This window comes from Lepisma saccharinum, chromosome 6 (assembly GCF_977018435.1).
Source record: "Lepisma saccharinum chromosome 6, izLepSacc3.1, whole genome shotgun sequence".
NCBI lineage: Eukaryota > Metazoa > Arthropoda > Insecta > Zygentoma > Lepismatidae > Lepisma > Lepisma saccharinum.
In genome coordinates this window covers 80938653-80966374 of record NC_139234.1, presented here as the reverse complement: position 1 = coordinate 80966374, position 27722 = coordinate 80938653, and the positions used below count along the sequence as shown (strand labels likewise).

The window sequence follows — 27722 nt, the reverse complement described above, 5'->3', positions numbered from 1 at the left end:
ACACCTGGGTTATCAAAGAGGGAGAGGAAGTACTACCATTTTTGTATGTTTAGTTTGTTAGCTATTTTGGCATTGGGTTTGTGTGCTACTTTAATGTCTTAGAAGGGAAGGGTTTTGGTTATGTGGTTTGATGTGGTGCAATGGTAGGGGAAGGCTAACCACTTGTACTTGCTGTACAACATTATTGATGTTCACACAAAGTGAAAAGAAATATTATTAAAAACCTTGAAGTGAGTGCTTTGTCTTACCTTTTCCAGTTTGCTAACATAATCATCTGCATCACCCTCAGATGTATCACACATTGCTTTCTGAAACTTCCTTTTGAGGTTGATATAAGTTACTTTGTGTATTTCAATCAAGTAATCCAGGTGAGTGTATTCTCTGATGATACGTTCATATTCAGTAATGCTAAGCTGCAGGAGATGCTTGCCATATATTACATTTATTTCCTGTATAGAAAGAAATATTACAGGATGAATAAGAATGTAACAGTTTATCTAAAATTTAATGCAATTTCTCTACCTCTTAAGTACAATCACGAAAATAAGGATAAAACAAACAAAATTTCTAAAAATAGGATCATATTACTTGACATATGATATTTAAGCAATTATCCATTAGTACATATGTACAACATTAAGACAAATATGAAAAAGGAGTCCTCTTTGACATTGATACAAGAAATCAGCTGAACTTGGTATTTAAAAATAGGTAATCATCTTGAGTCATCAAAGAATTAACAGTAGTTTATCAATTAACATAATGATAAACTGCATTTTTCACTTACATTTCCATGTAAAATCTAATAAGTCATTAATTAACATAACCGTGAAGAGCAAGGGTTCCCACTCTTAATATTCATAACAGGTAATCAATCACCTTCCACCAACATAAAAATTGAATAACGCTCCCACTGAGACATCCAAAACTAACAATATATTGCCAAATAACATAGAGTAAACTTTATGATACTTTCTGTTTAAAATTAAGTGATACCTAAAACAAGGAACCTAGTAAGTGAGAGTTGAGAATAGTCATCTCCTTCCCACAACAGATGGTCATTAAAGCACCATTACATGAGGTAACTCTTACAGAGCAGTGTAATGCAGTCTACAGTCCCTTCAGCTCATGCGAGGTTGGGAAAAATCACATTTCCTTTCAAATACAAATTATGGTTTTCTTATGTTTAGTTCACTGTAAACAATGTTTTAATGAAAATGTTGCAAATATATATATTTATAAATCAGGGATGGCCAACCTTCAGCTCATGTGAGATTGAGAAAAATTGCATTTCCTTTCAAATACAAATTATGGTTTGTTATGTTTAGTTCACTGTAAACTGTTTTAATGAAAATGTCGAGAAAAATATATATTTATAAATCAGGAACAGCCAACCAACCTAAGGCACACATGCCAATAAAACAATTGCTTTAGGTCATTTATAGTATTGGATTGTTTAAAGATAAAATTATTTTTGTCTTCTTCCAAACTATTGAATTATATTCAGGGTGTTGAAAAACAACTTCAATAATGGCTGCATGTTGGTAGATATCATACAAACAAGTAACTTTTTGCTGATGGACATTTCATCTAAGCACTTAGATTCTGTGCTATGCATGACGAAAATGTAACTTGTATGCATGCAACCCAGCAGTGATAGAAAAAAATCAAGCGAGCCCATGCTGGCTCAGCAGCTCAGTGTTTAGAGCAATGGCACGGTATGCCAGAGACCCAGGTTCGAGTCCTGGTCGAGCCTGCATTTTTCACTGAAAATTTCTACGTAATGAAGTTCATGTAAGGACAATCACAAACCCATAAAGAACACAACGTAAGTTCTACAGAGGATTATAATGAGAGTGAGTCCTGTTGCCAGGAATTTTGGTGGCTTAGGAAGGGTCAGTCACCTACTGTACCCCAGAAACTTGAAGAAAATAATCAGTTTCTTTCAGTGTGAAATTATGCTAAATACAGTGGAAGCTTTAGGACTAGCTGTCATGTCTAAACAACTGATAGTGTAATTTGTAACCATTCTATCAGAAGACTGTTTGATGTATATTACATTTATTCCCTGTATAGAGAGAAATATTACAGGATGAATAAGAATGTAACAGTTTATCTAAAATTTAATGCAATGTACAGAATGATTAAGAATGTAACGTTTTTTCTACCTCTCGAGTACAATCATGAAGATAGGAATAAAACAAACAGGTTCTCAGTCAATCATTCAAGGAGTGATAACCCTTCTCCTACGAGATGTGTACAACGTGAATTGCATCACTTGAAACATATAAATTGCAGCAATTATCCCTTACTGTGGTACAGAAAACATGCAGAGAAATATAAAAAAAAAACAGTCTTCTTTGATATAAAAAAAGGCGACACATGACACACAAGGTGTATGTATGTAAAAGAAAGAAAGAAAGAGAGCGAGAGCGATAGAGCAAGAGAGCGAGAGAGAGAAGGGTGGTTAAAGTGCTCCACTGTGCTTTGCACCATGCCATGAAGGTGTATACGAGGTGTGGAGTTAGGGCCCCACACAGTTTTATACAATTTATACAATGCTGGGTGGGTATTGGAACCAGGTGGAAAAAATCCTTGATCTGCGCCACTGGGGATCGAACCCCCAGGTCTCTCTCATGGTAGTCAGATGCCTTAAAGACTGAGCTATAATGGGCCATTGCTCAATTTATCATATTGAATTATCAAAGAATTAACAGTAAATTAGGAGGCATATTCGTAAAGTAAGTACTGTTTGCAAATATTGCCACTTTAATGCTGCAGTCGTGACCACGTGAGTTCTCGCTGACGTCCTTCATCCGTTAATAAGCCACAGGCACTCATGGGAGTAGGTTATGCTTTTTCGTCGTAGTTTTCTGAAGGTTTGAAATGTTCAAGAAAATCAATCAGCACACCGAATGTGAAGTCCTTACTGTGATTAGTTTTCTGAATGCAAAAGACGTGAAACCAGTAGACATCCACCGACAACTGTGGGAGGTCTATGAAGAGGGTGCAATGAATGAAGGGATGGTGAGAAAATTGGTCCGGATGTTTAAAAAAGGTCGTGACACAGTTCACGATGAACCAAGAAGCGGTTGGCCATCTGTTGTGACCGAGGATTTTGTGCATGTGGTTGACACGGAAATTCGTGAAAACAGAGGCTTCAAAATATCATCGCTTTCTATGGAATTTACACAAATTTCAAGAATAGTCCTCTACGAAATTGTGACAGATTGCCTGGAATATCGTATTGTGCTCATGGTGGGTGCCGAAGAACCTCACAGAGGAACACAAAAACAAAAGATCTGCCAGTGTGCTTAACGTTTTTGTCCCCATATGCAGAGGAATGTGATGATTTTTTGAGCCATGTTGTCACTGGTGATGAGACATGGGTGTCCCACATGACTCCTGAATCAAAGCAGCAGTCCATGGAATGGAGGCATACAGCATCGTTAGTCAAGAAGAAATTCAAGCAGTCAATTTCAACCTGCAAGATCATGGGCACCATGTTCTGGGACAGAAAGGGGGTTTTGCTAGTTGAATTTTTGCCTAGAGAACAGACCATAAACAAAGATGCCTATGGTGACACATTAATCTGGCTGTGTTGGACTATTCAAAACAAAAGAAGCAGAATGTTTCGTGAAGGCATTGCGTTGCTTTACGACAATGCTCGTCCGCATACGGCTGAACAAACTCAAAATTTTATCAAGTCATTCAGCTGGGAACATTTTGATCACCCACCCTACAATCCTAACTTGGCACCAAGTGACTTTCATATCTTTCTTCATCTGAAGAAGTTTCTTGCTGGTCAGCATTTCGATGAGGATGACGACGTTGAAGCAGCAGTGAATGGATGGCTTTCATCACAGGCGGGAACATTCTATATGATGATGGGATACAAAAACTTATGCCACGCTACGACAAATGCTTGAACAAGGGTGGAAACTACTTAGAAAAGTAGTTTAAGGTCTGTAGAATGCAATAAAACTAAAAGAGGTACAAAACTAAAGTCCCTACCAAAAGTTTAAGACCACCAACTTTTTTCATATAAATGAATCCTGACCGAAAGTTTTTGGTACAAATATGGAGTGAAATTGTATGGAAGTAATATAGTGTGAGGCATATATTGCTGAAAAAATATTGGTATACGTCTTGTAGTTCTTGAGATATGAAAGTGGAAAATCAAATTTCTTAACTGAAAAATCCAGCATTTTGAAGTACAGATGAATGTGTATCAGTAGCGAAGCGTAGTCTTACGAAGGAGGCAAGCAATGTTTCAGTACAACAAAACATGTAGTACAACGACATGCCGAGGGGAAAGATTCAAAGTTTATAGCCTCATTTACCCAGTCGCTGGATTTGTCAAAATATCGTAATAAAGTGACTGTACTAAAAATAAACCATATGATCCGCAAACGTCACATTTACTTTTTTAAAAAAATCCAGGTAACGTTATTCATATGATATTAAACGTTTTGCATATGCGAACTTTCCGCATACGACTAAAGGGAGACGGAATTTCTTACTTACTTATTAGTACCTTTATTTGTTCATTATTATTTAATATGGTCAAACGGTGACCAAACCGATTTAGATATAAAAAAAAATGGGAATCATTTGTTTATTTTACGCTGCATGATGTAATTTAGTATTTTTGGGCACCCTAAAAACTGCATTGGAGTAACTTAAACACTAAATAAAAAGTTAAACACAAACAATAAAAAATTCATTTCAAAGCAAAGAAACACATGCATAGACGATGTACTCACCACAATAAATTTCAAACTCTTGGTGTTGGTCGAAACCCTTCCACGATTTTCATTTTAACACTTATCTCTCTCGAGCTAAACGAAGCAATTTTCAATTGCTCAATAATACACCCGCACTTCACATCAACCGTTCCTAAATACGCGTTCATTCCGATAAATTCACAGCACAAAACATGAAGCAACAAACACTCACACTATCCCACGCGCTTTCCACAACTGCAAATGCAAGCATCTACACAAGATCACTTTGAAAATCTCTGAAACAACAGAAAGTGATACCAACCTATTTCATTAATTTTATCCGTCACAAAGGAAAGATATATCAGTTTGGAGATAAAAATTACGCGGAGGAATCAGAATCATTTCAGCAGAACGAGTATGTACATTAATATTTAAGTAATAAAGTGTCATTCAATGGCGTGCCCGGGGCGAAGGGGGGGGGTGGATGGTAGACATAACCCCCTTTTGGCCCAGTATATCTAAGAAAAAACGTCAAAGGAAGGAAAAGATGACAAAATGGGGACCGTAAAAGGACCCTGGGAACACCACTTGCGTCATAATAATAGAACTTAAAACATATTCGGGCCTCCCCGATGGCGCAGAGGTAGTGTCGTCGCCTTGTAATCAAGGGGTTCCGGGTTCGATACCCGGTGGAGGCACAAGTGTTTCAGATCCCATTTTAAACTGTAGGTCCAGTCCCGATTAGCCTTACTGTGCATAAAGTGGACTTAAAACAACAAATCAATCAATCAATCATTAAAACATATTCTTGTGCTCATAATATGCAGAATGTATACGATTTACTTCTATGCCATGTACAAATATCAGTAGATAGTTCTTTCTCAGATAGCTTTATTTTCACCCCAAGTTTTATTCAAAAGCTGTCAATTTATTGATTGTAAAATTTGTGAAAGAGCTCACTTGAATTACTGCGTAAATAATTTGGCAGTTGCAAACACTGGTAGCGGTCAACACGTCTGGCGTAATTTGAGCTGGACCGACCAGGAAGCAGGGTGCAGGACCAAGGTCCGTCCAATCTTCCCTCCCTCCCTGAGAAAACTCTTCACGGGGGTGCAGAAATTCCACTGCCCCAACTCCCAATGTCAACTTTTTTTACGCGTTTTACATTTCGCGAAATCTAAAATAATTTGTAATATAATATGATATATATGGAATTTAGAACAGTGATAATAACTTCTTTTAGTTATTTTATGACTAACAATTATTATTATATTTGCGATCTTGTTTACGTGTTCATGAAGACAAATATTCGTTACTAGTCTTTGCTGGCAACGTACCCATAGATGAATCCTTCTGCTTTCGGTTGAACTCGGCTATTTTCGGGAATCACGCAAGCTCGGAAAGCACAGCTTTTTGTAGAAGCTTTATGGACGGGTTCCACCAGAATTCACGCTTCGCCATGTGACTCCTTCGGAGGCCTTATTTTCCCGCAGAACGGCTGCAAGCATTGAGGCTGGTGCTTGCTACAGAGCTGCTGGGGGGAGTTTGCGGCCGCATTTTTTCGCGAAATCGAGTGCGATGGAAACTAAATACGGTTAGAACATTAAGTACATTAAATGATATTCGAATTATGCAAGCAGTGCTTGCATTGCTTGTACTATATCTTCGCCTCTGATGTGTATACACGTAACCAACGTCGTTTTGACAGTACTGAATTTTTTCCAGTATTGTGGAACATGAACGAAGGTTTCGGCACAAAAAAAATCTAAAAAATTTTCTCGCATTTTATATTGTTTTCTTCTAAAATTCGCAAGATAAAATAAATACAGCGAAAACTGAGAGGTCTTCAGATAACAATATCTTCCTTAGCTAATGCGCTGGAGTGAACAAATTTTATCAGTCATTAGTTGAAATGTGTGTCAACAGATGGTGCAAAAAGACATATCTCAAGTAGCAGCATTGTGCAAGTCCAAACCTGTTTCATTACGCTTGATAATAAACAGGCTGTTTGAATCGCAAACTTTGTGATAATGGGGGGAAAATCTGTGCCCGTGGCCATGAAATGCAAATAATTGGTATGTACAGATGCAATAGGTCTCATAGAGAAATTACAGTTGCATTGAATGTGAGTAAAACCTGCATGGCGAACACAATAAACAAATTCAAGCAGCAAGGTACAGTGGTTGAAAAACCACGCTGTGGCCACCCCAGGGTATCGTCTGTACATGAGGACCAGATTATTGCGAGACTTGCCACACGTCAGAAGCAACAATGGCTTGGATTCAAGTGTGGGAAATCCCATTGTTGCCTTGGCAAGCACGATGTCTGGACCTGAATACTATATCATTGGAATACCATTGGTCTTCATGTATCCTTGTTATTGGTGAGGAGAAGGAAGTAGAGAAACTATTCATAACCTTAGGGGAGCAAGAGGAAATAATAAAATTTACTAAAGAGGAGATGGATGACTGTAAGATTAGTTTCTTAGACCTGGCAACTCGTTTAGAGGGGAAGAAAATTCATACAGGGGTTCATCATAAGGCATTATCGGGAGATCTATACATCAAAAAAGAATCGGCCAATGCCAACAGAACAAAGAATAACGTATTTCAAAACTTCTTCTTGCGGGCTCACAGATTATGTAACAACCAAGCAGATTTGCATAAAGAGATCGAAAGGGTAATGAAAATAGGAAAGAGGAATGGATACAGAGAAGAGGAGTTAAAGGGGAATTTGGGTAAAGCTAAGGTCACATATGGGAAGGAATTAGAAAGGAATAAAAGGAAGAAAGACAAACAAGGAAAAGAAGAAGTTAGAGACGAGGAGGGGGAATATAAATATATAGGCATTTCATACTTTCCCGGAATATCGGAAAAAATTGAAAGACTTGTAAGAAAGTATGGTGTAAAATGTGGGATGCGAGCTCCAAAAACTTTAGAAAAGCATTTCACTGGGTATAAGAAAGATGGAAAAGAGGAAGAAATAAATGAGGGAGGGATGAAGGGGGTATATGGAATAGTTTGCCAATGTGGCAAGGAATATGTGGGTCAAACAGGAAGAAGCATGAATGTTCGATGGGGAGAGCATGACAGAGATATAAGGGAGGGGGTTCCCAAGACAGGGCTCTCCGAACATATCCTTGACGAAGGCCACGTCATCGCCAAATGGAAAGTGCTTAGGGAAGAGGAAAAACCTATAAGAAGGAATGTATATGAAGGGTCGTATATATGTAAGGGAAGAGAGAATAAATTAAACAGAGACGATGGGAATATCGACGAGATGTGGGGGAAGAGGAATTCTCACTTGACTTTACGTGAACTGAAAAAGGAGGAGGTGTGGGGGGGAAAGACTGGAGGGGAAATAGAGGGGAAGGAGAGGGGAGGCACATAGTTCAATTTGTTATACTTTAGCCAAAAGTGGCACAAGAAGGGAAGCAAAATAAATCAATTCAATCAATCAATCAATTTGTTATACTTTCTAAGAATTATTTAGATTAATTGTAATAATAATAGCACTTAAAAAATCAATTAATAATAAACTGATATGAAAGGTTCATTTCTATTCTATTATGTTTTGCTCTTCAATCTTATTGGTGACTCCATGGCACAGTTGTTGTGTAATGCACCAGGAGCATTAGATTCAAATTTGAAATAAGATGTGCACGTTATGTTATTGTATTATTTCCTATCATTTCATTTCTCATCTGCTTTGTCACATTAATCTATAAAACTAATATAAATAAACATGCAGAATAAATTAAGTCTCTGATAGTATTGATATTTAATTATTAGATTTGTTCAAGTGAATAGAGAACATAAACTGGCTGCATATAATCTGTGTAGAATTATTTGGTTCTACAAGGTATGAACTAAGAATGTGCTGAAGAAAAGAAGATAACAAGATTTAACATATAGTGGATGGAGATGTGCATGCATGTCTAGCCTCTCTGAACAGGATCTTTTCAACCATGCTTTTCAAACTTACCATGAAGTACAAAAATATTGCAGTTTGAGAACTATTTGTTTTAGAGAGATGATTTCTTTATTTTTTGGAATGACAGGACTTTTAGTGGACATGAAATTGTGCCTGTAGAAGAAGAAGAAATTTGAAATTTTTCCAAACAAATGGCTTTTGGTATGTCCCTGTGACCTCCACAATAGGTCTGAGTTAATGAAAAAATGTAGTATATAGAAGTATTGCATTCCTATGCTTCTAGCGTCGGCCTTACAAATGCTGGATGGACCAATTTTGGAAGAAAGCATGGCAAGAGACCACTCTCTGATGATATGTAATGCCCATGCCCCAATATTGTAAACAACCCCCCCCCCCCACACACACACCTGGTGCATATATGTGTTTGTGTGTGTGTGTAGTTACAATATTGGGGCATGGGCATTACATATCCTGACATATATATATTGTGGAGAGAACAAGGGAGAGATCATAAAATAACAATTTTCAACCCATCCATCGGAACTCTGTCAGTCGTAACAAATAGCATTCCTCTGCAAGATCAATGACGTGGGATATGCACAACATTCCAAATTCACTGCCGGGTCTAACGGCTGGAATAAACAAGTAAACAGTCTGGTGTCATGCCACCAAAGGTAAATAAAAACCTAAGTGGTTTTCGAAAGGGGACAGTTGCTAAGAATCATCAAAAAACCACAAGAGACTGCAAGCTGTCACAGCCATGGCAGCAAGACAGCGAGCATCATAGGAGACACAGGGCAACCGCCGAGCATCGCCATCTCTGCACAGTCACTGGGCCTTCGCCATCCTGCCAGTCCGACTGCTTGCCACCTCCTTTCCCCATGCTTCACGGGACCGACACTAGCTCATCAGCCTTCAAGCTAAGACCCAATCGCAGCCTGAAAATCACACCAACTGATCATGTCGTGGCCATTCCATTTAACACCAGCTGACGGTCCAAAGTCCATTGTCCGGCTGCTATGACAAGCATTGTCATATGGCATATTTTCACATCGTTTTGTATGCTGGGGTTGGGAAACCTAATTAATTATTCACATCCAAAGTCACACGAATGTGTGGTGCAGAGAATTCACAATGGGTGGCGTGCCAATGCTGAAGGTACTCATTTCTGCTAACTAGTATTACCGGTTTAGACAGCTAGATGGCAATGATCATTTTTTCATAATTAAAATGTAGATCCTCCAATTAAAGCTAATCTGTCTGTCAATTAACATAAAAAATCAATTGTATACACAGTGAAAACATGCTAAGAATTAATACAATAAAAGTGCAAGAAATACTGAAACAGTGAATCAAAATTCATAGAAGTAAAATGCTGAATGCTGAAAATAAATTAATAAATAAACTACCTAAGCCAAGCGTCAGGTTAACCTTGCAGCAGGTTTTCGCATATGTAGATCCAAACGTGCGCGCAAGAATATAGTTTCACTGAGACGGGTTCTATTCCGACACAACTGCATACTTGCAAGAAAACAGTTATTTAATTTGTAAAATACAGACAAAATAATACATCCATTAGCAGGTGTGGACTTGATCGGATGCAATCACTGTACAGGCGAACTTGGATCCGCAGATTCGCCAACTGGAGTTTGTATTGCGTTGAGGAATCGCTGAAGCCCAAGTGCGAGTCGAGCAAGACTGAATACGTTGCAGAGCGCGTGGAATCCGTGATACCAGTGTTGCACATCCCACTATTTTAACCCTATGTTTATTGTGATTAATAATCGTGCTATACAGCGGCGAGAATGGCTGAATCAAGGTCTCCTGTTCAGCGAGTGTTATTGTGGGCTTCATCCGAAGGGAAAAGCTCTTCAAATCAAGCAAATTGTTTAAAATGCATAATCCTCCTTACGGAAACAAGAGCAAAGTAAAACAGGGCGTGAGGTGATTTGCCGTCAATGTGCGCACGAACTGTATCCCGGGTGTTGAATGATTTGTGGTTTGAGTTTAGGAAGAGGAAACGATTGTTTGTTGTTTGACGACAAAAGAATGTCCCCGGTATTAAAAGATATCCCTGTTGAGAAGAAACATGTTTATTATTTGGACCAGACGTGCTTTAACTCGGTGAGGGGAGGGGCAGGGGCGTACATTGATTTTTTTTATACACCACCATGCAAAACCACTGCCAGGGCTGAAGAAACTGACGAGAAAGGGAGAGGGGAAGGGGGAGGCTTATTGTTTCACCCACTGGCGGCAATGACGTCTTTGTTGAAGGTGCATATTTACTGTTCCGTGCAAAGAAAGGGATGGATGGTTAGCAAGAAATGGACAGACCAAGATTTGAATCCTGGTTTAGTGAAGTGATTCATAAATTGAAACCAGGGTAATAGCAGCAGACAATGCACCTGATTGTATATATCCCCAATAACAAATCATGCTTTTTTTTTTTTGCTGGTATAACTTGAAGTGCGTGTGTCTTACAGTAACGAAGGTTTTCATAAATGTATTTTTTTATAAACCAAAAACAATAATTTGTCATTAAATTCAAGAGGGCCTGTCGTTGTTTACTTATATCTTTGTTTATTTTTATTTTTGCATCCTCGAAATATACACACATGCTCATGGGCGTCCGGAAGGGGGGGGCAAGGGGGCTGTGCCCCCCTGGAAAATGAAAGTCAACCAAAAATTATGTATTTCACACATAAAATTTCATTTTAGCCACAATAATATGTGTTAATTATTGCATTAACACCATAAATTCAAATTTAAGCAATGTTTTTTTAGGGAACTACACTCTTTGGGGGAAATGTGACTTGTTTGCCGCCCTGGGAAAAAAATACCTTCCTTGCCCCTCCCTGGAAAAAATCCTGCGGATGTCCAAGGACATGCTCTCATGTTTCGAAGATATTTCGCATTTATATTAAGTAATGACACATTTTTTAAATAATTTATGCGCCCAAAGTACTTCTAAAATGTTATGTTTCAGGAGACAAAAAGAAACACAAATATATTCCGCTTGACATGCAAGCGGGTTTTGGTGTGTTCTGCGGTTGGCAATACTGTGGATTTTCTCAGTGTCTGCGATGTAAGCAGCTCGGTGGTTGAGGCAAGACTGGCACGGAAGATTCTGAGCTCAGTTCACACGCGGATTGATACATAAAACCTGCTGCAAACTTAGCCTGACGCGCGGCTTAGTGGCCGCGGTGGCTCAGTCGGTAACGCATCTGATTACCATGCTCAAGGTCCCGGGTTCGATCCCCGGCCGGATGACATGGGTACCTGGCAGAAACCCTGGGAGGTAAAGGCGGTCTCGGGGCATGATGCTGATCACATCACCCCCACTCACGACCGGATCAAGAAAGTGTGGGGCGTTACCCCCACACCCTCTATACGCCTTCATGGCATGGTGCTAAGCACAGGGGAGCACTTTACCTTTTTTTTACCTTTAGAATGCCTGGAGTCAATTCAAATATTCAGGACTATTATCATCACATGTAAATGATTCTAAAAGGTGAAATTAAAACCAGAGTTTGTATTTAAAAAAAAGAAGACGACACAGTGCATGTTAAAACAAACAAAGAAGAAGAGAAAAGACAAAATTATTGTCATAATTCAAGTGGGGTCATAAGCGAACTACTAAAATGACATAGTTAATAGAATGCTTACATAAGTTTTTACTTGGTTACTCAATCATAATTCATATGATGAATTAATTACTATTATTACCTATTGTTTATATCTTTGTTGTAAGTACTTATGAAACATATAATGTACAAAGTTTTGTAAATAGAGAAACCCCATATAATCTTCCTTAAAGCCCAATGTAACCACTCAAAGAATGGATACTCCAAGGTCAGGGAAATGTGGAGAACAAGGGAGACATCATAAAAAAACATAATTTTCAAGCCATCCTTCGGAACTCTGTCAGTCGTAACAAATAACATTCTTCTGCAAGATCAGCAGTGACATAGGAAATGCACAACATTCCTAATTCATTGCCGGGTCTGATGTCTGGAATAAACAAGTAAACAGCCACCAACCTGGAATGATTAACAAGCAAAATGTCATGCCACCAAAGGTGAATAAAAACTTAAGTGGATTTCGAAAAAGGGACAATTGCTAAGAATCATCAAAGAACCATGAGAGACTGCAAGCTTTCGCAGCCTCAGGACCGCAACAGCAAGACAGTGAGCATCGTAAGAGACACAGGGCAAATGCCAAACATCACCATCGCCATCAGTCGTTGGGTCTTTCACAGTTCTGCTAGCCCAACTACTTGCAGTCTCCTTTCCCCACACTTCACGGGACCAATGCTCGCTCATCATCGTTCATGCTGCAACTTCTACAGGAGCTTTAAGACCTGATCGCATCCTGAGAATCAGACCAGCTGATCACGCTGAGGCCATTTCATATAACACCAGCCGACGGGCTGAAGTCCATTGTCTGGCCGCTCCAGACGACATCCGACTGCCAGCTCCTGGTTAGCCCACCTAGCTGGAACAATCATCGCCTGCCGTCGAGTAAGCAGATCGATATTGAAATAATGGTATTAATGGTAAGAAGTGCTTTGCATAGCTGAAGATCAACTTAGTACAATGTCATTAATGATGAAAGAATCCAGTTTCATGGATGGCAGTTCATTGATATAGAAATAATAAAGTGACATGCATGGCAAAAGGCTTCACAATATAATATCTATAATGTCAATCATATTACAAGTACCTGATGTAAAAAAAAAAACTCCACAGTGCAATTTATGGTACAATGCTAACATACTACAATTCAATTACCTTTAAATAAAGAAGTGTTCTGGATGGCAGAAGGCTATCATGCTATAATGCCATTCATAATGAAACAATGAAATGTTGTGGAAATGAGAAAACTACTACACCATGATGCTATCAATGTCCAAACAATGAAGTACCCTGTATGAACAGTGGGCAATGAAAGTACTATATTATTAATGTTGCGACAAAGTAAATAGAAATATTATTTAAAAGTTTGAACTGAGTCATTTTGTCTTACCTTATCCAGTTTGCTAACATAATCTTCTGCAGCACCCTCAGATTTATCACACACTGCTTCCAGAAGCTTTTCTTTGAGGCAGTTTTGAGTTCTGTTATGTAAATCACTCAGGTAATCCAGGTTAGTGCTTCTTCTTATGGTCCATTCATATTCCTTAATGATGAAATGCAGGAGATGCTTGCAGTATATTACATTTATTTTCTGTATAGAGAGAAATAATTTAGGGTGAATAAATGAATAATAATTTAACAGTTCATTCAGAATTTAATGCCAATTCTCTACCATTAATGAATTGTTGTTTATAGTCCACTTTATGCACAGATAGGATAATTGGGACTGGACCTACAGATTAAAGTGTGATCTGAATCACTACTCAGTGTGCCTCCACTGGATATCAAATCCTGGACCCATTGATTGTAAGGGGATGACTAAAAACAAGTATGAAAATTGAGATAAAACAAAGAGGTTACCAGTTAATCATTAAATGAGTGATCAACAATCTCATTCAACATGTCTAAAAAGAGAATCGTGTAATTTGAACTCTAAAATGTAAGCAATTATCCATTACTGAAATTTGTAAAACATTACAAATTTCAGTAACGAATTGATGAAGTAAATAAAGTTAATAAACAGAATATGTGATACTTGTCATATGATAACCTACATTGGTCAGATCTCAGCCAAATGGTTGGTGCTGATAACTTAATGGTGTGGTGTGGTATGTTGTGGTGTGTGGAACATGATTGGTTGGCCCATTTTCCATTGACGGAATCTAATATGCTGAGGTCTTCTTGGATTTGTTAAGTGAACAAGTTTTACCATCCTTGTGTATGGAAAAGGGTATTCTCTTTCAGTTTTTCAACTGGATGGAACGGCAGCACACTATAGGAATTTTTTGAGACATTTTCTGTCCAAAGTGGGTTATCAGATAACAAGTACCACATATTCTGTTTATTAACTTCCCCATGAACATAAACATTAGCCTCTTCACTGTGAAGGACTTTTCATTCCAATGGAACCATCACACTCTAATTGTTCGAAACAAGCATTTATTCATAAATTTTACTGATTAAGATACATTGGAAAACCTTCAACACTGAATTTCTCATGAATTTCTAGCCTGATTTGATATACTATAACACCCCTTCCCCAATTAAAATATTGGAGTTGATTCAATATGGCAGCCAACAATATGGCTTGACACACACAACTATGGTTCCCCATACAACTAATCTGTTTCTATCATGACCAATTGTACTCAGGATAACTACATCACATTTTATAGGGGCTGTTAAGGAACTTTTGACTCACCCTGTACAATACTATTGATGTTGACACAAAGTGAACTGAAATATTATTAAAAATTTAAAGTGAGTCATTTTGTCTTACCTTTTCCAGTTTTCTAAGGTAAACATCTGCAGGACCCTCAGACTTATCAGACACAGCTACCAGAAACTTCATTTTGAGGTTGCTTTGAGTTTTGTTATGTAAGGAAGCCAAGTGATTTAGGTCAGTGCTTCTTCCTATGATATGTTCATATTCAGTAATGATAACATCCAGGAGATACTTGCAGTATATTACATTTATTTCCTGTACAGAAATAAATAATAAATAAGGATATGTAATAATGTAACATTATATATAAAATTTAATGCTACTTCTCTACCATTAAGAACAATTGTGAAATAAACAAAGAGGTTCACAGTCCTTCAAGGAGTGATCACCTTTCTCCTCCAAGATGTCTAAAAAGATGATCACATCACAACAGGATCACATCATTTGACATCTAAAATTTAAGTAATTATCCATTACTCGTACATAAATCAAACAAAAATAAATCCTCTTTAATGTCTAAAAAGGCAATCACCCCCAACTTGACATTTAAACTTTGGTAAACTTATTGAGTCGTCAAAGAATTAACTGTAGTTTATGAATTGAAGACTCGAGTGTAAAACATAGTAGTGACATTGTGGTCATTTTTGAATTACAAAGTAAAATGTGCCATCCTTCAACTTTCACATGTAATTGCCATGTCATACAATTTGCATTGGACTCAGTGAAGCCTTCTGAAATTGGTAAACACAACATGAAAACAATTTATCTACAGTATAGCTTCTAATAACCTTTTTTCTTAATGAACTCAGAAATGACCAAAATGTCACTTACCATGTTTTACACCAAAGCCCTTCAGTTAACAGTCCCACACCATAGCCGTGCAGTTTAATGTGTGCTTTGGGCTCCAGGTACAGGATGCGCGCAGGTTCAAGTCTCCTGGAGAAAGCATAACTTATCTCCTGAGATTTTGGCCTGTGTATGGGACCGGTAGCCAACCACCATCATGAGGAAATTAGGTAGCTACAAATGAGTAGCGTAACCCGGTCATGGAAACCTACTACTAAGAATGGGGGTTTGTCGTGCTGACCACATGTCACCCTGTAACTGGTTGGAAGATTTCCCATCTCGATAGATGGAAGTGAGGCCCGCAGTTGGTAGGCAGGCCCTGGCCTTCATGGTTAGTGGTGCTGCGGGTTATTTATTATCAATTAACATAAAGATGATTTGCATTTTTTCCCCTTAAATTTCTATGTAAACACCAACAAGTAATCTATTAATGTAAAAGTGAAGACCGAGGGTACTCACTCTTGACATCCGTCAAAGGTGATCATCTTCCACCAATATAAAGATTCATTGATCACACTAAAGATAAATCCTAAATGAGCAATATACTGTCAATTAACATAGACCTAAACTTTTGAATTTATACTTTAAAATTGTGATATCTAAAACAATCGACCTTCAAGCAAGTGACGGTTGAGAAGAGTCATCTGCCTTCCACTACAGATAGTCATTAATCTGCCACTGTCTATTTGACTCTATACACTACAGCCTATTCCTTCATTCAAGGTTAGCAAAAATCAAATTTCCTTTACAATACATAATATGTTGTCTTGCCATTGTGCACTCTGAGCACTCTAAACCGCTCAGAATGACATAGGTAAAGAAAATTTTGTTTTCATACTTAATAAGGAGCTGATCCCTGCATTAGTTCCAAAAGGTTTAAAGCCAGTGTTGGCGATTCAGTGCCAAAACGGGGGGCAAGGAAAGTTGACTTTCTATTGGTAGACAAGGCTTAGCATTAAAAAGTGATAGTGCAGGGGCAAAAAATGGGGAGCAACTGTTTCCTAAATCTGCCACTGTTGAAGCTGCCATTTTTATCAGCACGTGAAATTGGGATGTTTTGTATCACTTGGCTACTCTGGAGAGGGAGAGAGAGAGAGAGAGAGAGAGAGAGAGAGAGAGAGAGAGAGAGAGAGAGAGAGAGTGAGTGAGTGAGTGAGTGAGTGAGTGAGTGAGTGTGTGTGTGTGTGTGGGAGGGGGTGGGTGTGGGTGGGTGTGGGTGTGTGTGTGTGTGTGTGTGTGTGTGTGTGTGTGTGTGTGTGTGTGTGTGTGTGTGTGTGTGTGTGTGTGTGTGTGTGTCCATTTCACGAATTCATTCGACAACGAGAGATTCAAACTGTGGGCAGTGAACTGAATGTAGGTAGCTCTCCGATACTTCTCTGTGATTCGAGTCTGAACACCACTGATGTGTCCTCCTATGTTTGCAGCTCCATCAATGCATATTCAGGCCTAAGCACCCACAAGTGTTCAAAATTGTCTTTTGTCACAGCTTCGACAGTCATGTCATACATTGGCACGAAAGAAAGGAAGTCTTCTTGAACACAGCTAGATCACAAAAATAATAATAATAATGCATAGTGAAAACTCTTCCGTTTCTAACACATCTAGAGTTCAATCTCCCAATACGGTAAAATGCTGACTCATTTATCTCAGACACACTTTTTTTATACGGCGTACGCTTTTAGAAGGAACATGAGTTCAGCCAATACGCAGCCAGTGCTGTCGCGCTGCTGCCAAACCAACTGCTAGCGGAAAGGAAACGCAGAGATTTCGCCGTGTCCAATATTCAGGTTTTCATATATAATGCATGCACGTGATATTTGAGTAGAATGAAATATATAGTAAAGAATTCTACACAGGATTATATCATATCACTGCAGCATATAAGAGAAACTCGTACCTGAAAGAAGTTTGAAGGTATTTATTACATAGGAACTGCAAGACCATCATCATCACTCTCGTTTCTGTTTTCTGGCATGTTTCCCAGAAGATTTGAATAGGGGTTCACCGATTTATGTGTAGATACGTTACCCTGTTTTATAATATGCAACACAGAATGCACACAGACAGTACACGCTTTAGCCGTAAGTTCTCGACTCTGAGAAAACACTGTTTCAGCATGCACTTCTTCCAACGCCAATTCCTTGAAGCAAGAATACACTAGATTTCTGTCTTGTGAACGTAATATTTTATCCTTGGTGCCTGTACTACTTGTAATAGGTTTCGAGAGTGACATTATTAATTTGATTTAATTTACTTTATTTTATTTAACTTTTCTGTCACTTTTGACTAATTGCAAAGATGGGAATGAGTGATGATATGATGAAATTGATGGATGGACATTCACAAAATCCATGTCCAAGCCGGAATTTGAACCTGGGATCCCTGGCATCGTAGCGCGATATGCTAACCACTCCACCATGGGAGCCGGCGCGAAATTATGAAGTAACACTCGCGGAACACACACTATTGCATAACTATCGAACATAAGGGCTGGACTTCACAGCATGCTATGATGCCAGGGGTCCCGGGTTCGAATCCCGGCCCGGGCAAAGGTGTTTGTAAGTGTCCCTTCATCAATTTAATCATATCATCATCCATCATCATCTTTGCGATTAGCCAAAGGTAGCAGAAAAGCGTAGTAAAATAAACCAACATTTAATGAATCAATAAGGGCCATGTTGAATCGTCTCACAACTGTTCTTCGTGGCGTACGAGTACAATTATCTTACACTGCCCTTGTTACGAAAATGCTGAACTGAAAGTGACTCAGACTCGCAATGTTCGTAAACGCTCACGACAATGAAGGGCCATTGTTCATATTCAGCCAAATTTGACACCCATAGCTTTACCAAGACCCAACTCAGCGGCATTCAAAACAAGTTGGCAAATTAAAAAAAACAGACGGAACACTGAAGGAAAACGAAGGGTCATGGTGTGTGTGTGTAGAGACGCGCTGTTTCCCTTGTTTCTTCGAGAAATGATATCTCCGGCTGTAGGTGACGGAAATGCATGGGACTTGGACAGTCAGGTTCATAATGTCGTGTCCCATGCAATGATGAACCTTAAAGTGGTAAGTTTTATAAAGAACTTCTTGCGCGCAAAAAATACAGAACACGGCGCTTAACTTGCTCGCCGCAGTTTCCTAACTGTACAACGTTGCACTCCTGCTATTGGCTGGTCGCCAAGGACATGCTCTCCGTAACTCCGCCCGATATCGCTTCTAAAACTGTGTCGTATAGTGGCTCACCAGAAGCTTTTATCATTTTGTATTGGATAACTGGACGGGAATAAGATGCATTCATCCTGCAGGTTTGCATATGATCTTTTAGGGTGATGTTGCCTGCCTTTGGACCTAATCTTAACAAAGTCCTAATTTCCTATCCTTGTGACTTGGATCTTCAAGATTCAGGAAGAATTCAGACCGAAGTGACACACAACACATGTAATTTGGAATGAGCCAATCAACAGAAATGTTTCACAATGTAGTGACACAACAGGCCGCAGAAGCCTGCATTCGATTTGTGAAAGCCTCAAGCAACACGTATAGCTTGTAGCTTCGGTGTGAAATCTCTCATAGTGGTCCACTGCCATAGTCTCCTCAAAGCCGCCGCTCATGTTGACCACAGAAGAAAAATGTCTCATCAACCGGTGGGAATGCCTATCAATTTTCATCTCTCCCCTTTATTTTGTGCATGTTAATTAAACAGGCAACATCTTACGGTTTGATATACACCGGGGATGTACTATGTACACATTTTAGGGAAAATGCAGGCTAGACCAGGACCCGAACCAGGGTCTCTGAGATATTGTGTCATTGCTCTACCAACTGAGCTACTGACAGCGACAACAAAAAAAATCAGGTGAAGTCAAAGGTGGCTCGGTAGCTCAGTTGGTAGGGCAATAGAACGGTATATGCTAGAGACCCTGCTTTGGGTACTCGTTGAGCCTGCATTTTCTCCCATAAAATTTCTACATGTGCAACATCATCATCTTGCTTTCTCTTCTCGACATTCATAAAATTTTTGGCGTTAATGGTAGTTATGTGTTAGAGTGTGTGTCGGAATAATGACTTAAAACTCCCTTTCCATGAAAGTCTTGGACTGCAATCACAAAATTGGGACCGGGCACAAATCAATCATCACTCAAAACTTTGATTTTGAGTCGATCTATGCCTCTTATTTCTTTTTTAATAAACCTCCTCTTCAATACCCGGTACATTTGAAATATTCACTTTAGAAACCTTCGCTCTCTTCGGCTCTTGTCCCGAACTAGCACTACACTGAGGTTCCAGGAGTTCCACTGTCATTTATTTATATCCATGTTATAGCAAGAAAAGTATATATGCAATATAGTCAATGACAGGGCTATCCCTCAGTGTTCTAGAACAATCTTTGCCATTCCTCGATAATTATTTCCCTTCTTAAAATATAATAATAACATTTTATTTCACACACACAAGAAGCCAAAAACATAATTTCATCTAGTGTGAAATGAAAAAATTCCAGGGGGGGCTTGAGTCTCTTGATCCCCACCTTGGATACATGCTATTATCAATAGCAGGGATATAGAACATTCCACATCTTGCCTTGATAATTATTTCTTGCCTCAAATTATCGTCACAATATTTTACTTCATACACACAAGCAGCCAAAAACCTCATTTTATCTAATGTAAACAGAAATATTTCGGGAGAATTTTCAATTTAAATATGAATCTTTTACAAATTGAAATACCTCGGTGATTTTTCCGCCAATCATAAGAAGGGAGATATTATTGAGCTGTAATGAGTTTGGTTTGGTTTTAAGCACACTTATGCACAGAAAGGCTAATCAGGACTGGGCCTATAGTTTAAAGTGCGATGTGAACCACAATGTGCCTCGATTGGGGGCTATATTAATTTAGCATTCGATAATGTGACGAAATCAGCCAAAACAAAGAAATACCAATCTACAATAGAGTCATTCCATGCCAAATCAACACAGATATGTGCAATTTTTAACCTGACCATCTCCGATTTTCATGAAATTTGGGGAGTTGAAACTATGCATAGAACTTAGTAACTATGAAAATTTTTAGTCTCGTGCGTCTTGTAATTGTTAAATTATTCAAGGTCAAAGTTAGCAGAAATTGCCTTATTTGAGCCCGCTTAGGTATACTAAATCTGCTGTAACTCCGCCCCTATTTCGCCTAGGAAGCTCAAATAAAGCTTATTGTACAGGTAATTGAACAAGCTTTCCAGTGATATATAACAAGCTTACCTTTGGATAAAAATATAATTTTGTCACGTGACCTTGACTTTTGACCTTGAATATCTCAAAACATGTCATCACTAAAAATCGTGAAAAAAATATATTTGGTCCCTCATACCATACTCTAAAACATACCAAAAAATCATTCTGGGACTGCAATGGGATCAGAAGATACAAAATAATATGTGTAACTATGTGACTGATAAAAGCCCCATTACATGAACTATGAAGAGTCAAATATCCCTTAACACCCCCTACAAAATGTGAAGGAGTTATCCTGGGTATAATTGGTCATAAAAGAAATAGGTTAGGCACAGGGAGATTTCTAGCCGTGTGTGTCAAGCGCAGATCCGGCATATTGTTGACCGCCATATTGAATTCAACGCAAACATTTCAAAGGAAAGGGGGTGATGTGATATATCAAATGAGGCTAGAATTTCACGAGAAATGAAGTGACGAAGGATTTTCCAACATATATTTAACCAGCAAAAATTTATTACTGCATGCTTGTAACCATTTTCTCCTTTTCGAGGTGTTAAAAACAAAGCATTGGAATGCTCCTAACGTGTTAGGAACTCATCGAGATCACGCTGACATCTTGGGAGAGAAAGAAGAATACACACCATTGCATATGATTTTAATCAGCTACATTCACCAAATAGTTGAATAGTGAAGAATATTGGGAAAAGTATCTCAAACAATTACGTGACACTTCCTTTGGAATGAAAAATTCTTCAGTGACGAGGCAAATTTTTCACGGTGAAGTTAATAAAAATAATATGCAATACCTGTGATTTGCTCAGTCGAATGGTTGTTGCTGGTAAGCTAATTATGTGGTATCGTAACGAACCGTAAAGTTCGTGGGATCTTACGAGTACCTAGAATGTTAACCAATTAATCAATGGGTGATGTATGTTACTCATCATTCATCCTCTGATGAGAGCACCCGTCATTGGCATGACGAGTTAACGCTTGGCAATGCGAAAGGTACAAAATCACACTAAGGAACTAAACTACAGAAAAGACAATGGTCACTCGTTGGGTTTTGTGAACCGTTGAACCTGAATCATGGCTGGGTGTTAGGATAATTACCTGTCTATCTGAAGTATTAGGCTGAATAGAATATGCGAAGTCCTCTGTTAGCTTCTCCAATTTGTCGACCAGAGCGTTGTTCCACTTCTGACCTACTGCCCAGCTAACCACCTCTTCTCTCCACTTAAATCCCAAAAGTCAGTCCCCTCTCAGCTTGTCTCACCTCTATATCACTAGGCCATAGAGCTATTCCTCTATGCCGAATCGTGTTTTTTAATTGCTACCATGCAAACCTCTGACTCTATAACCAGAAGAAATTACCTGTTTCCTGAATGCTCAGGAGGTTTGCATGGCACAACACTGTGCATTGTAAACATGCCTCAGATACTGAGACAACTGAGAAAAACAAGTGAATGCCCTGGTCAACGTGAAGCATTCAGAGAGACTTAATAAAATAAACATATAATCTTAGGGATTGATACGGTATAATGTATAGCGAACGGAAATGGTTGGTCCATATTCAACAACGGAACCTTAAATGGTGAGGGCTTCTTGGATTTGTTAAGTGAACAGGTTTTTTCACCCTTGCTTACGGGATATGGCACTTTTCGAGAGTTTTGAAACAGGACAGAGTGTGACCACACTATGTAGACATTTTCGCAATTTCTTCATGGTAATTTTGTAGGTAGATTGATGGGCACACGGGGATCTATTAAAAGGCCTGCACATTCCCCAGATCTAACATCTTAGGAGGACTTTTACCTTCAGAAACATTTGAAGAGAATGGTGCATGCACTAAAAATCCCTGATATTGACCATCTGAGAGAAGGCATAGTTGCTGCTTGCTATGTTGTTGCACATGCTACATTACCAAATGTTCTATGCGAGTGTGAGAGACGTCAACGAGTGTGCTCACAGGAACATTGACAACATTATAATGTGCATATATCGTAAGTGAAAGATATGTGTATAACTTTTTGCTGGCGTAAGATACGTTGGAAAATCCTTCGTCACTTCATATCTCGTGAAATTCTAGCCTCATTTGATATATCACATCACCCCCTTTCCTTTGAAATGTTTGCGTTGAATTCAATATGGCGGTCAACAATATGCCGGATCTGCGCTTGACACACACGGCTAGAAATATCTCTGTGCCTAACCTATTTCTTTTATGACCAATTATACCCAGGATAACTCCTTCACATTTTGTAGGGGGTGTTAAGGGACATTTGACTCGTCATAGTTCATGTAATGAGGCTTTTATCAGTCACATAGTTACACATATTATTTTGTATCTTCTGATCCCATTGCAGTCCCAGAATGATTTTTTGGTATGTTTTAGAGTATGGTATGAGGGACCAAATATATTTTTTTCACGATTTTTAGTGATGACATGTTTTGAGATATTCAAGGTCAAAAGTCAAGGTCATGTGACAAAATTATATTTTTATCCAAAGGTAGGCTTGTTATATATCACTGGAAAGCTTGTTCAATTACCTGTACAATAAGCTTTATTTGAGCTTCCTAGGCAAAATAGGGGCGGAGTTACAGCAGATTTAGTATAGCTAAGCGGGCTCAAAAAGGGCAATTTATGCTAACTTTGACTTTGAATAATTTAACAATTACAAGACGCACGAAACTAAAAAAAAATTATACTTACTAAGTTCCATGCATTGTTTCAATTCCCCAAATTTCATGAAAATCGGAGATGGTCAGGTCAAAGACTGTGTTGATTTCGCATGGAATGACTCAATATCAATATTATTGTCCATCTGCAAATATTTAGTAAAAACTTTCTACCTTCCTCTGCTGATAATAATGAACAAAGAGACCATGAGAGGGGGGGAGGGCAACATTTGCATACACCAAACAAAGAAGCCAATCAGACTACCACATGCAGAAGATAAATTATAATCTATCTAACAGTTGTTTATTTCTAATGACTAGAGCCCGGAAGTTCAGGCATTTATTTTCATTAAAATATGCAGGCAAAAAGGCATTTATAATGTGGAAAATAGGCACTAAAAATGAAAAAAAAGGCAAAATGAACTGAAAAAAGGCACATTTGGAAATCTCTTACCTTCATCTATAATTTCTGGCAACATGTTAAAATCTACATTGGGAAGAGCATTTCAGTTTTCTCCGTCTTGATTGCACATAACTACAAGGTGTTTTTTTAAGTTCTCAACATTCATTGATAGTCGTCTGTCAGAGACAATGGTTTTCATAAAAAAAATGATCTTTCTACTTCCCCAGACGTTATTGGAGCATATATAAAACAAGCTAATGTAGCTGTGCTCATTTCGGTAACAGCATTTTCAACTTTTAGAATATCACAATTTTTTTTTTCAATTGTTTCAAGTCCTCATTTGCACTAACTACCCGTTTGCACTTTTCCGCATCAGCTGACCCCTTTTTTCTTGGCACTTCCATCATCTGCTGCATAGATTCCTCGAAGATTTTCATGGATGCTATAATTGTAATTGTCTCTGGCAATGCACCATAATGTGCAAAAATAAACTTCAATAGCACAGGAGTTTTTTTCACTTCACGAATTGAAGCCGCTTCATTTTCTGGAAGAGCATCGATCACCTCACTGATTTTTTCAAGGTTGTTAGCATAATATATAGCTGCTGATATCCAGGTTCCCCATTTGGTCAAGACTGGTTGCTGAGGTAAACTAAGCTCAGATGCAACTTCCTTAAATTTTCGGGTTCGAGAGGGAGATTTCAGAAATATCTTCTTTGTGTTCGAAATCAACCTGTCCACTTCAGCAGTCAATCATGCACAAGGAAATGTTAACCGAAAGGCAATATCCTAACTCAGCATGAAATACTTTTTTCTCACACTTTTCTTCTTCAGCAATGTTGAAACATGCATGAGTTCAATATTACTTAAATAAGGCGAAAATTATTCACATAATAAACGGAAGAAAAATAAGTGCCAACAACGTTTTTTGGGAGATAAATAATTTATATACACATTTTTTTTAAAAAAAATGGTCAAATTTCATTGAAAAAGGCAAAAAAAGGCATTATAATTAAAAATAGGCAGTGGGGTCCCAAATAGGCAAAATAGGCAAAATGAAAAGGCATTCGAAACAACATAAGAAACGTATATCCGAAAAATTTTTATGAATATATGCAGTAGATAAAAAGAGGCATTTTGCCAAACTTCCGGGCTCTACTAATGACCAATTGACCGAACCAACAAAATCAAGAAAATTATATATATTGATGAAGGACCAGGCTCAAAGAAAGATCCGAGCCTCCAACATCGAGAGTCGCTCACCCTTCGGGACATTTCCCCCCAAACAGTTACCCTAAAAAGGAAGAGGAATACCAACGAATTCCGCTATTTCAGAATGATGCAGCAATGCCAGGTTTCAATTGTCGGAAAGCAACAGCGAGTAGCGATTGACACAAGGCAATGTCAGCAACTTCCGGCACCAAATCAAGATCGATAAAACCCCAATTCAGGAGACTAATGAGAGAAAACTGTGAAATCACTACCCGAGACAACACTCCAAGCAAGAGGTTCCCACCTGACCAAGGTGCCGTTCAGTAAATACCGCAGAAGCCAATGCCAATGCTTTATTGACAGGTTTTTTGTAAGTATCGGGACCATTGTGCCCTTGACTTACTATCATGTTCTTACAAAGTAGTGTATGTACAACATTTCTCTTGCTATAACCCAGGTCGACTGTCGGCTGGGATTTGGACAATAGTTCCTTTGTATTATTTCACTAATTTGAAATTGTTGAGTTCCTTGTTATAATTTTGCATTGACAGAGGAAGGAAATAATCACTATTATTTTTCAAATCATACAATAGTTCGGTGCACTGATGAAAAGTTCTAATCACAAACTACACTTTGCACATCACTTTAAAGACACAAAACATAAAATAACCACATAGAATGATAATAATGATAACAATATATAAGTAACAATAAGTAACAAAGAAACAACAAAATCACAATCTGTGCTTCTATAGCTGCACTATCAAGGAACACTAATCTGCTCCATTGAAAACAGTACTTTCAAGTACTCATAAACAGAGAGTATATGTAACACATAACATAATAATACAATAGCATTTTTTGAATTTAGATTTGTTCAAAATTTCGGGGCATGGAGTGGGACATCCGGACCTGTGGTCGAGTTCCAATGCCCCGAACTGCTGGATTTGGATGCTGTTGGATCTGGCTCCAGAAGTTGTAACACATGGCATATATAGCAGATTGAACATCAAGGTCCTCATGGATTTGTGAGATACTAGGTCCTCATGGATTTGTGAGATACAAGTATCTCGGCCACGACCAGTAAAAAGTCGAGCAACATTATTCTGTATAATCTGCAATTTCCTTATGACTGAAGGTCGGAGATGACCCCAAGCTGGTGCTGCATACAGGAGTGTGGGACATACCATCATCTTATACACATGCAAGCGAATCGCTGGTGCTGCATACAGGAGTGTGGGACGTAACATCATCTTATACACATGCAAGCGAGTCGCTGGTGCTGCATACAGGAGTGTGGGACGTACCATCATCTTATACACATGCAAGCGAGTCGTCAGTCCCAAGGTAGGATTTCAGAAAACTGGGTACAATTGTCGAACTCGAGTCTGTGCTTTTGCTGTCACAGTTGAGATGTGTTTATGGAAATTTAGTCTTCGGTCCAAAATCACTCCTAGATATGTGGTAAAAGGTTTGTCCAGTATAGAAGATCCCTGGAGTCATAGAATCTTTGGTAGTTGTCTATGTCGACATGTAAATAAAACCGCAGCACTCTTCAGTGAATTATACTTCATGCACCAGCGAGTAGACCAATCTTCCAACTCTAATAGTTGTTGTCTCATCCTGCTGTAGCATAGTTCTTGTAAAGGGCTATTTGTAAAGATGGCAACATCATCTTCATAGGTAGCTAACATGCATTTATGAGTAGCAGGGATATCACTGGTATATAAAGCAAACAGAAGTGAAGATAAAACAGCTCCCTGAGGGACACCAGCATGTATGATCTTAACGCTAGATCGAACACTTAAAAATTGCACCTGAAATTGTCTCTTTTGTAAATACTGATCCAATAATTGCACCAAATAAATAGGAACTCATAATTCCGATAGTTTCACAATTAATCCAGAATGCCAAATTCGATCAAAGGCTTTGTCGGAGTCGAGAAATACTCCTAGAGTATGTCGACTGAGATTGAAGTTTCCTGTAACATACACCACTACTCGGACCAGTTGCGTAGTAGTACTGTGCTGTTGACGAAATCCGAATTGATCATACGGTAGCAAGCCTTTTTCATCCACCACAGCTTGTAATCGTCTGAGTAGTATATGTTCAAAGATTTTGCTAACATGGCTCAGAAGACTTATAGTTCTATAATTCTGTGGTAGAAGAATGTTCTTTCCTGGTTTTAGCAAGAGGATTATTTTTGCTAGTTTCCAACTTGATGGATAATAGCCAATAAGGAATATAGCATTGAAGACTTTTGCTAGAAAAACTAACAATTTTCTGGGGCCGTTCTTCAGTTGTAATGTAGTAATAGTAACAAAGCCAGGTGCCT

The 27722-nt window shown here is 38.5% G+C and overlaps 1 protein-coding gene across 1 annotated transcript in view; it reads right to left on the bottom strand.

Moving 5' to 3' along the window:
- Positions 1 to 15271, bottom strand: part of LOC145989128 (uncharacterized) — a 34087-nt gene extending 18816 nt beyond the window's left edge. The window contains exons 1-3 of the mRNA XM_083124420.1: positions 15075 to 15271; positions 13686 to 13886; positions 249 to 449 (exon numbers count right to left, since the gene is read on the bottom strand). Coding sequence (XP_082980546.1) covers positions 249 to 449; positions 13686 to 13886; positions 15075 to 15146 — 474 coding nt within the window. The 5' untranslated portion in view covers positions 15147 to 15271. The remainder of the gene's footprint in view (positions 1 to 248; positions 450 to 13685; positions 13887 to 15074) is intronic.
- Positions 15272 to 27722: the final 12451 nt, after the last annotated feature.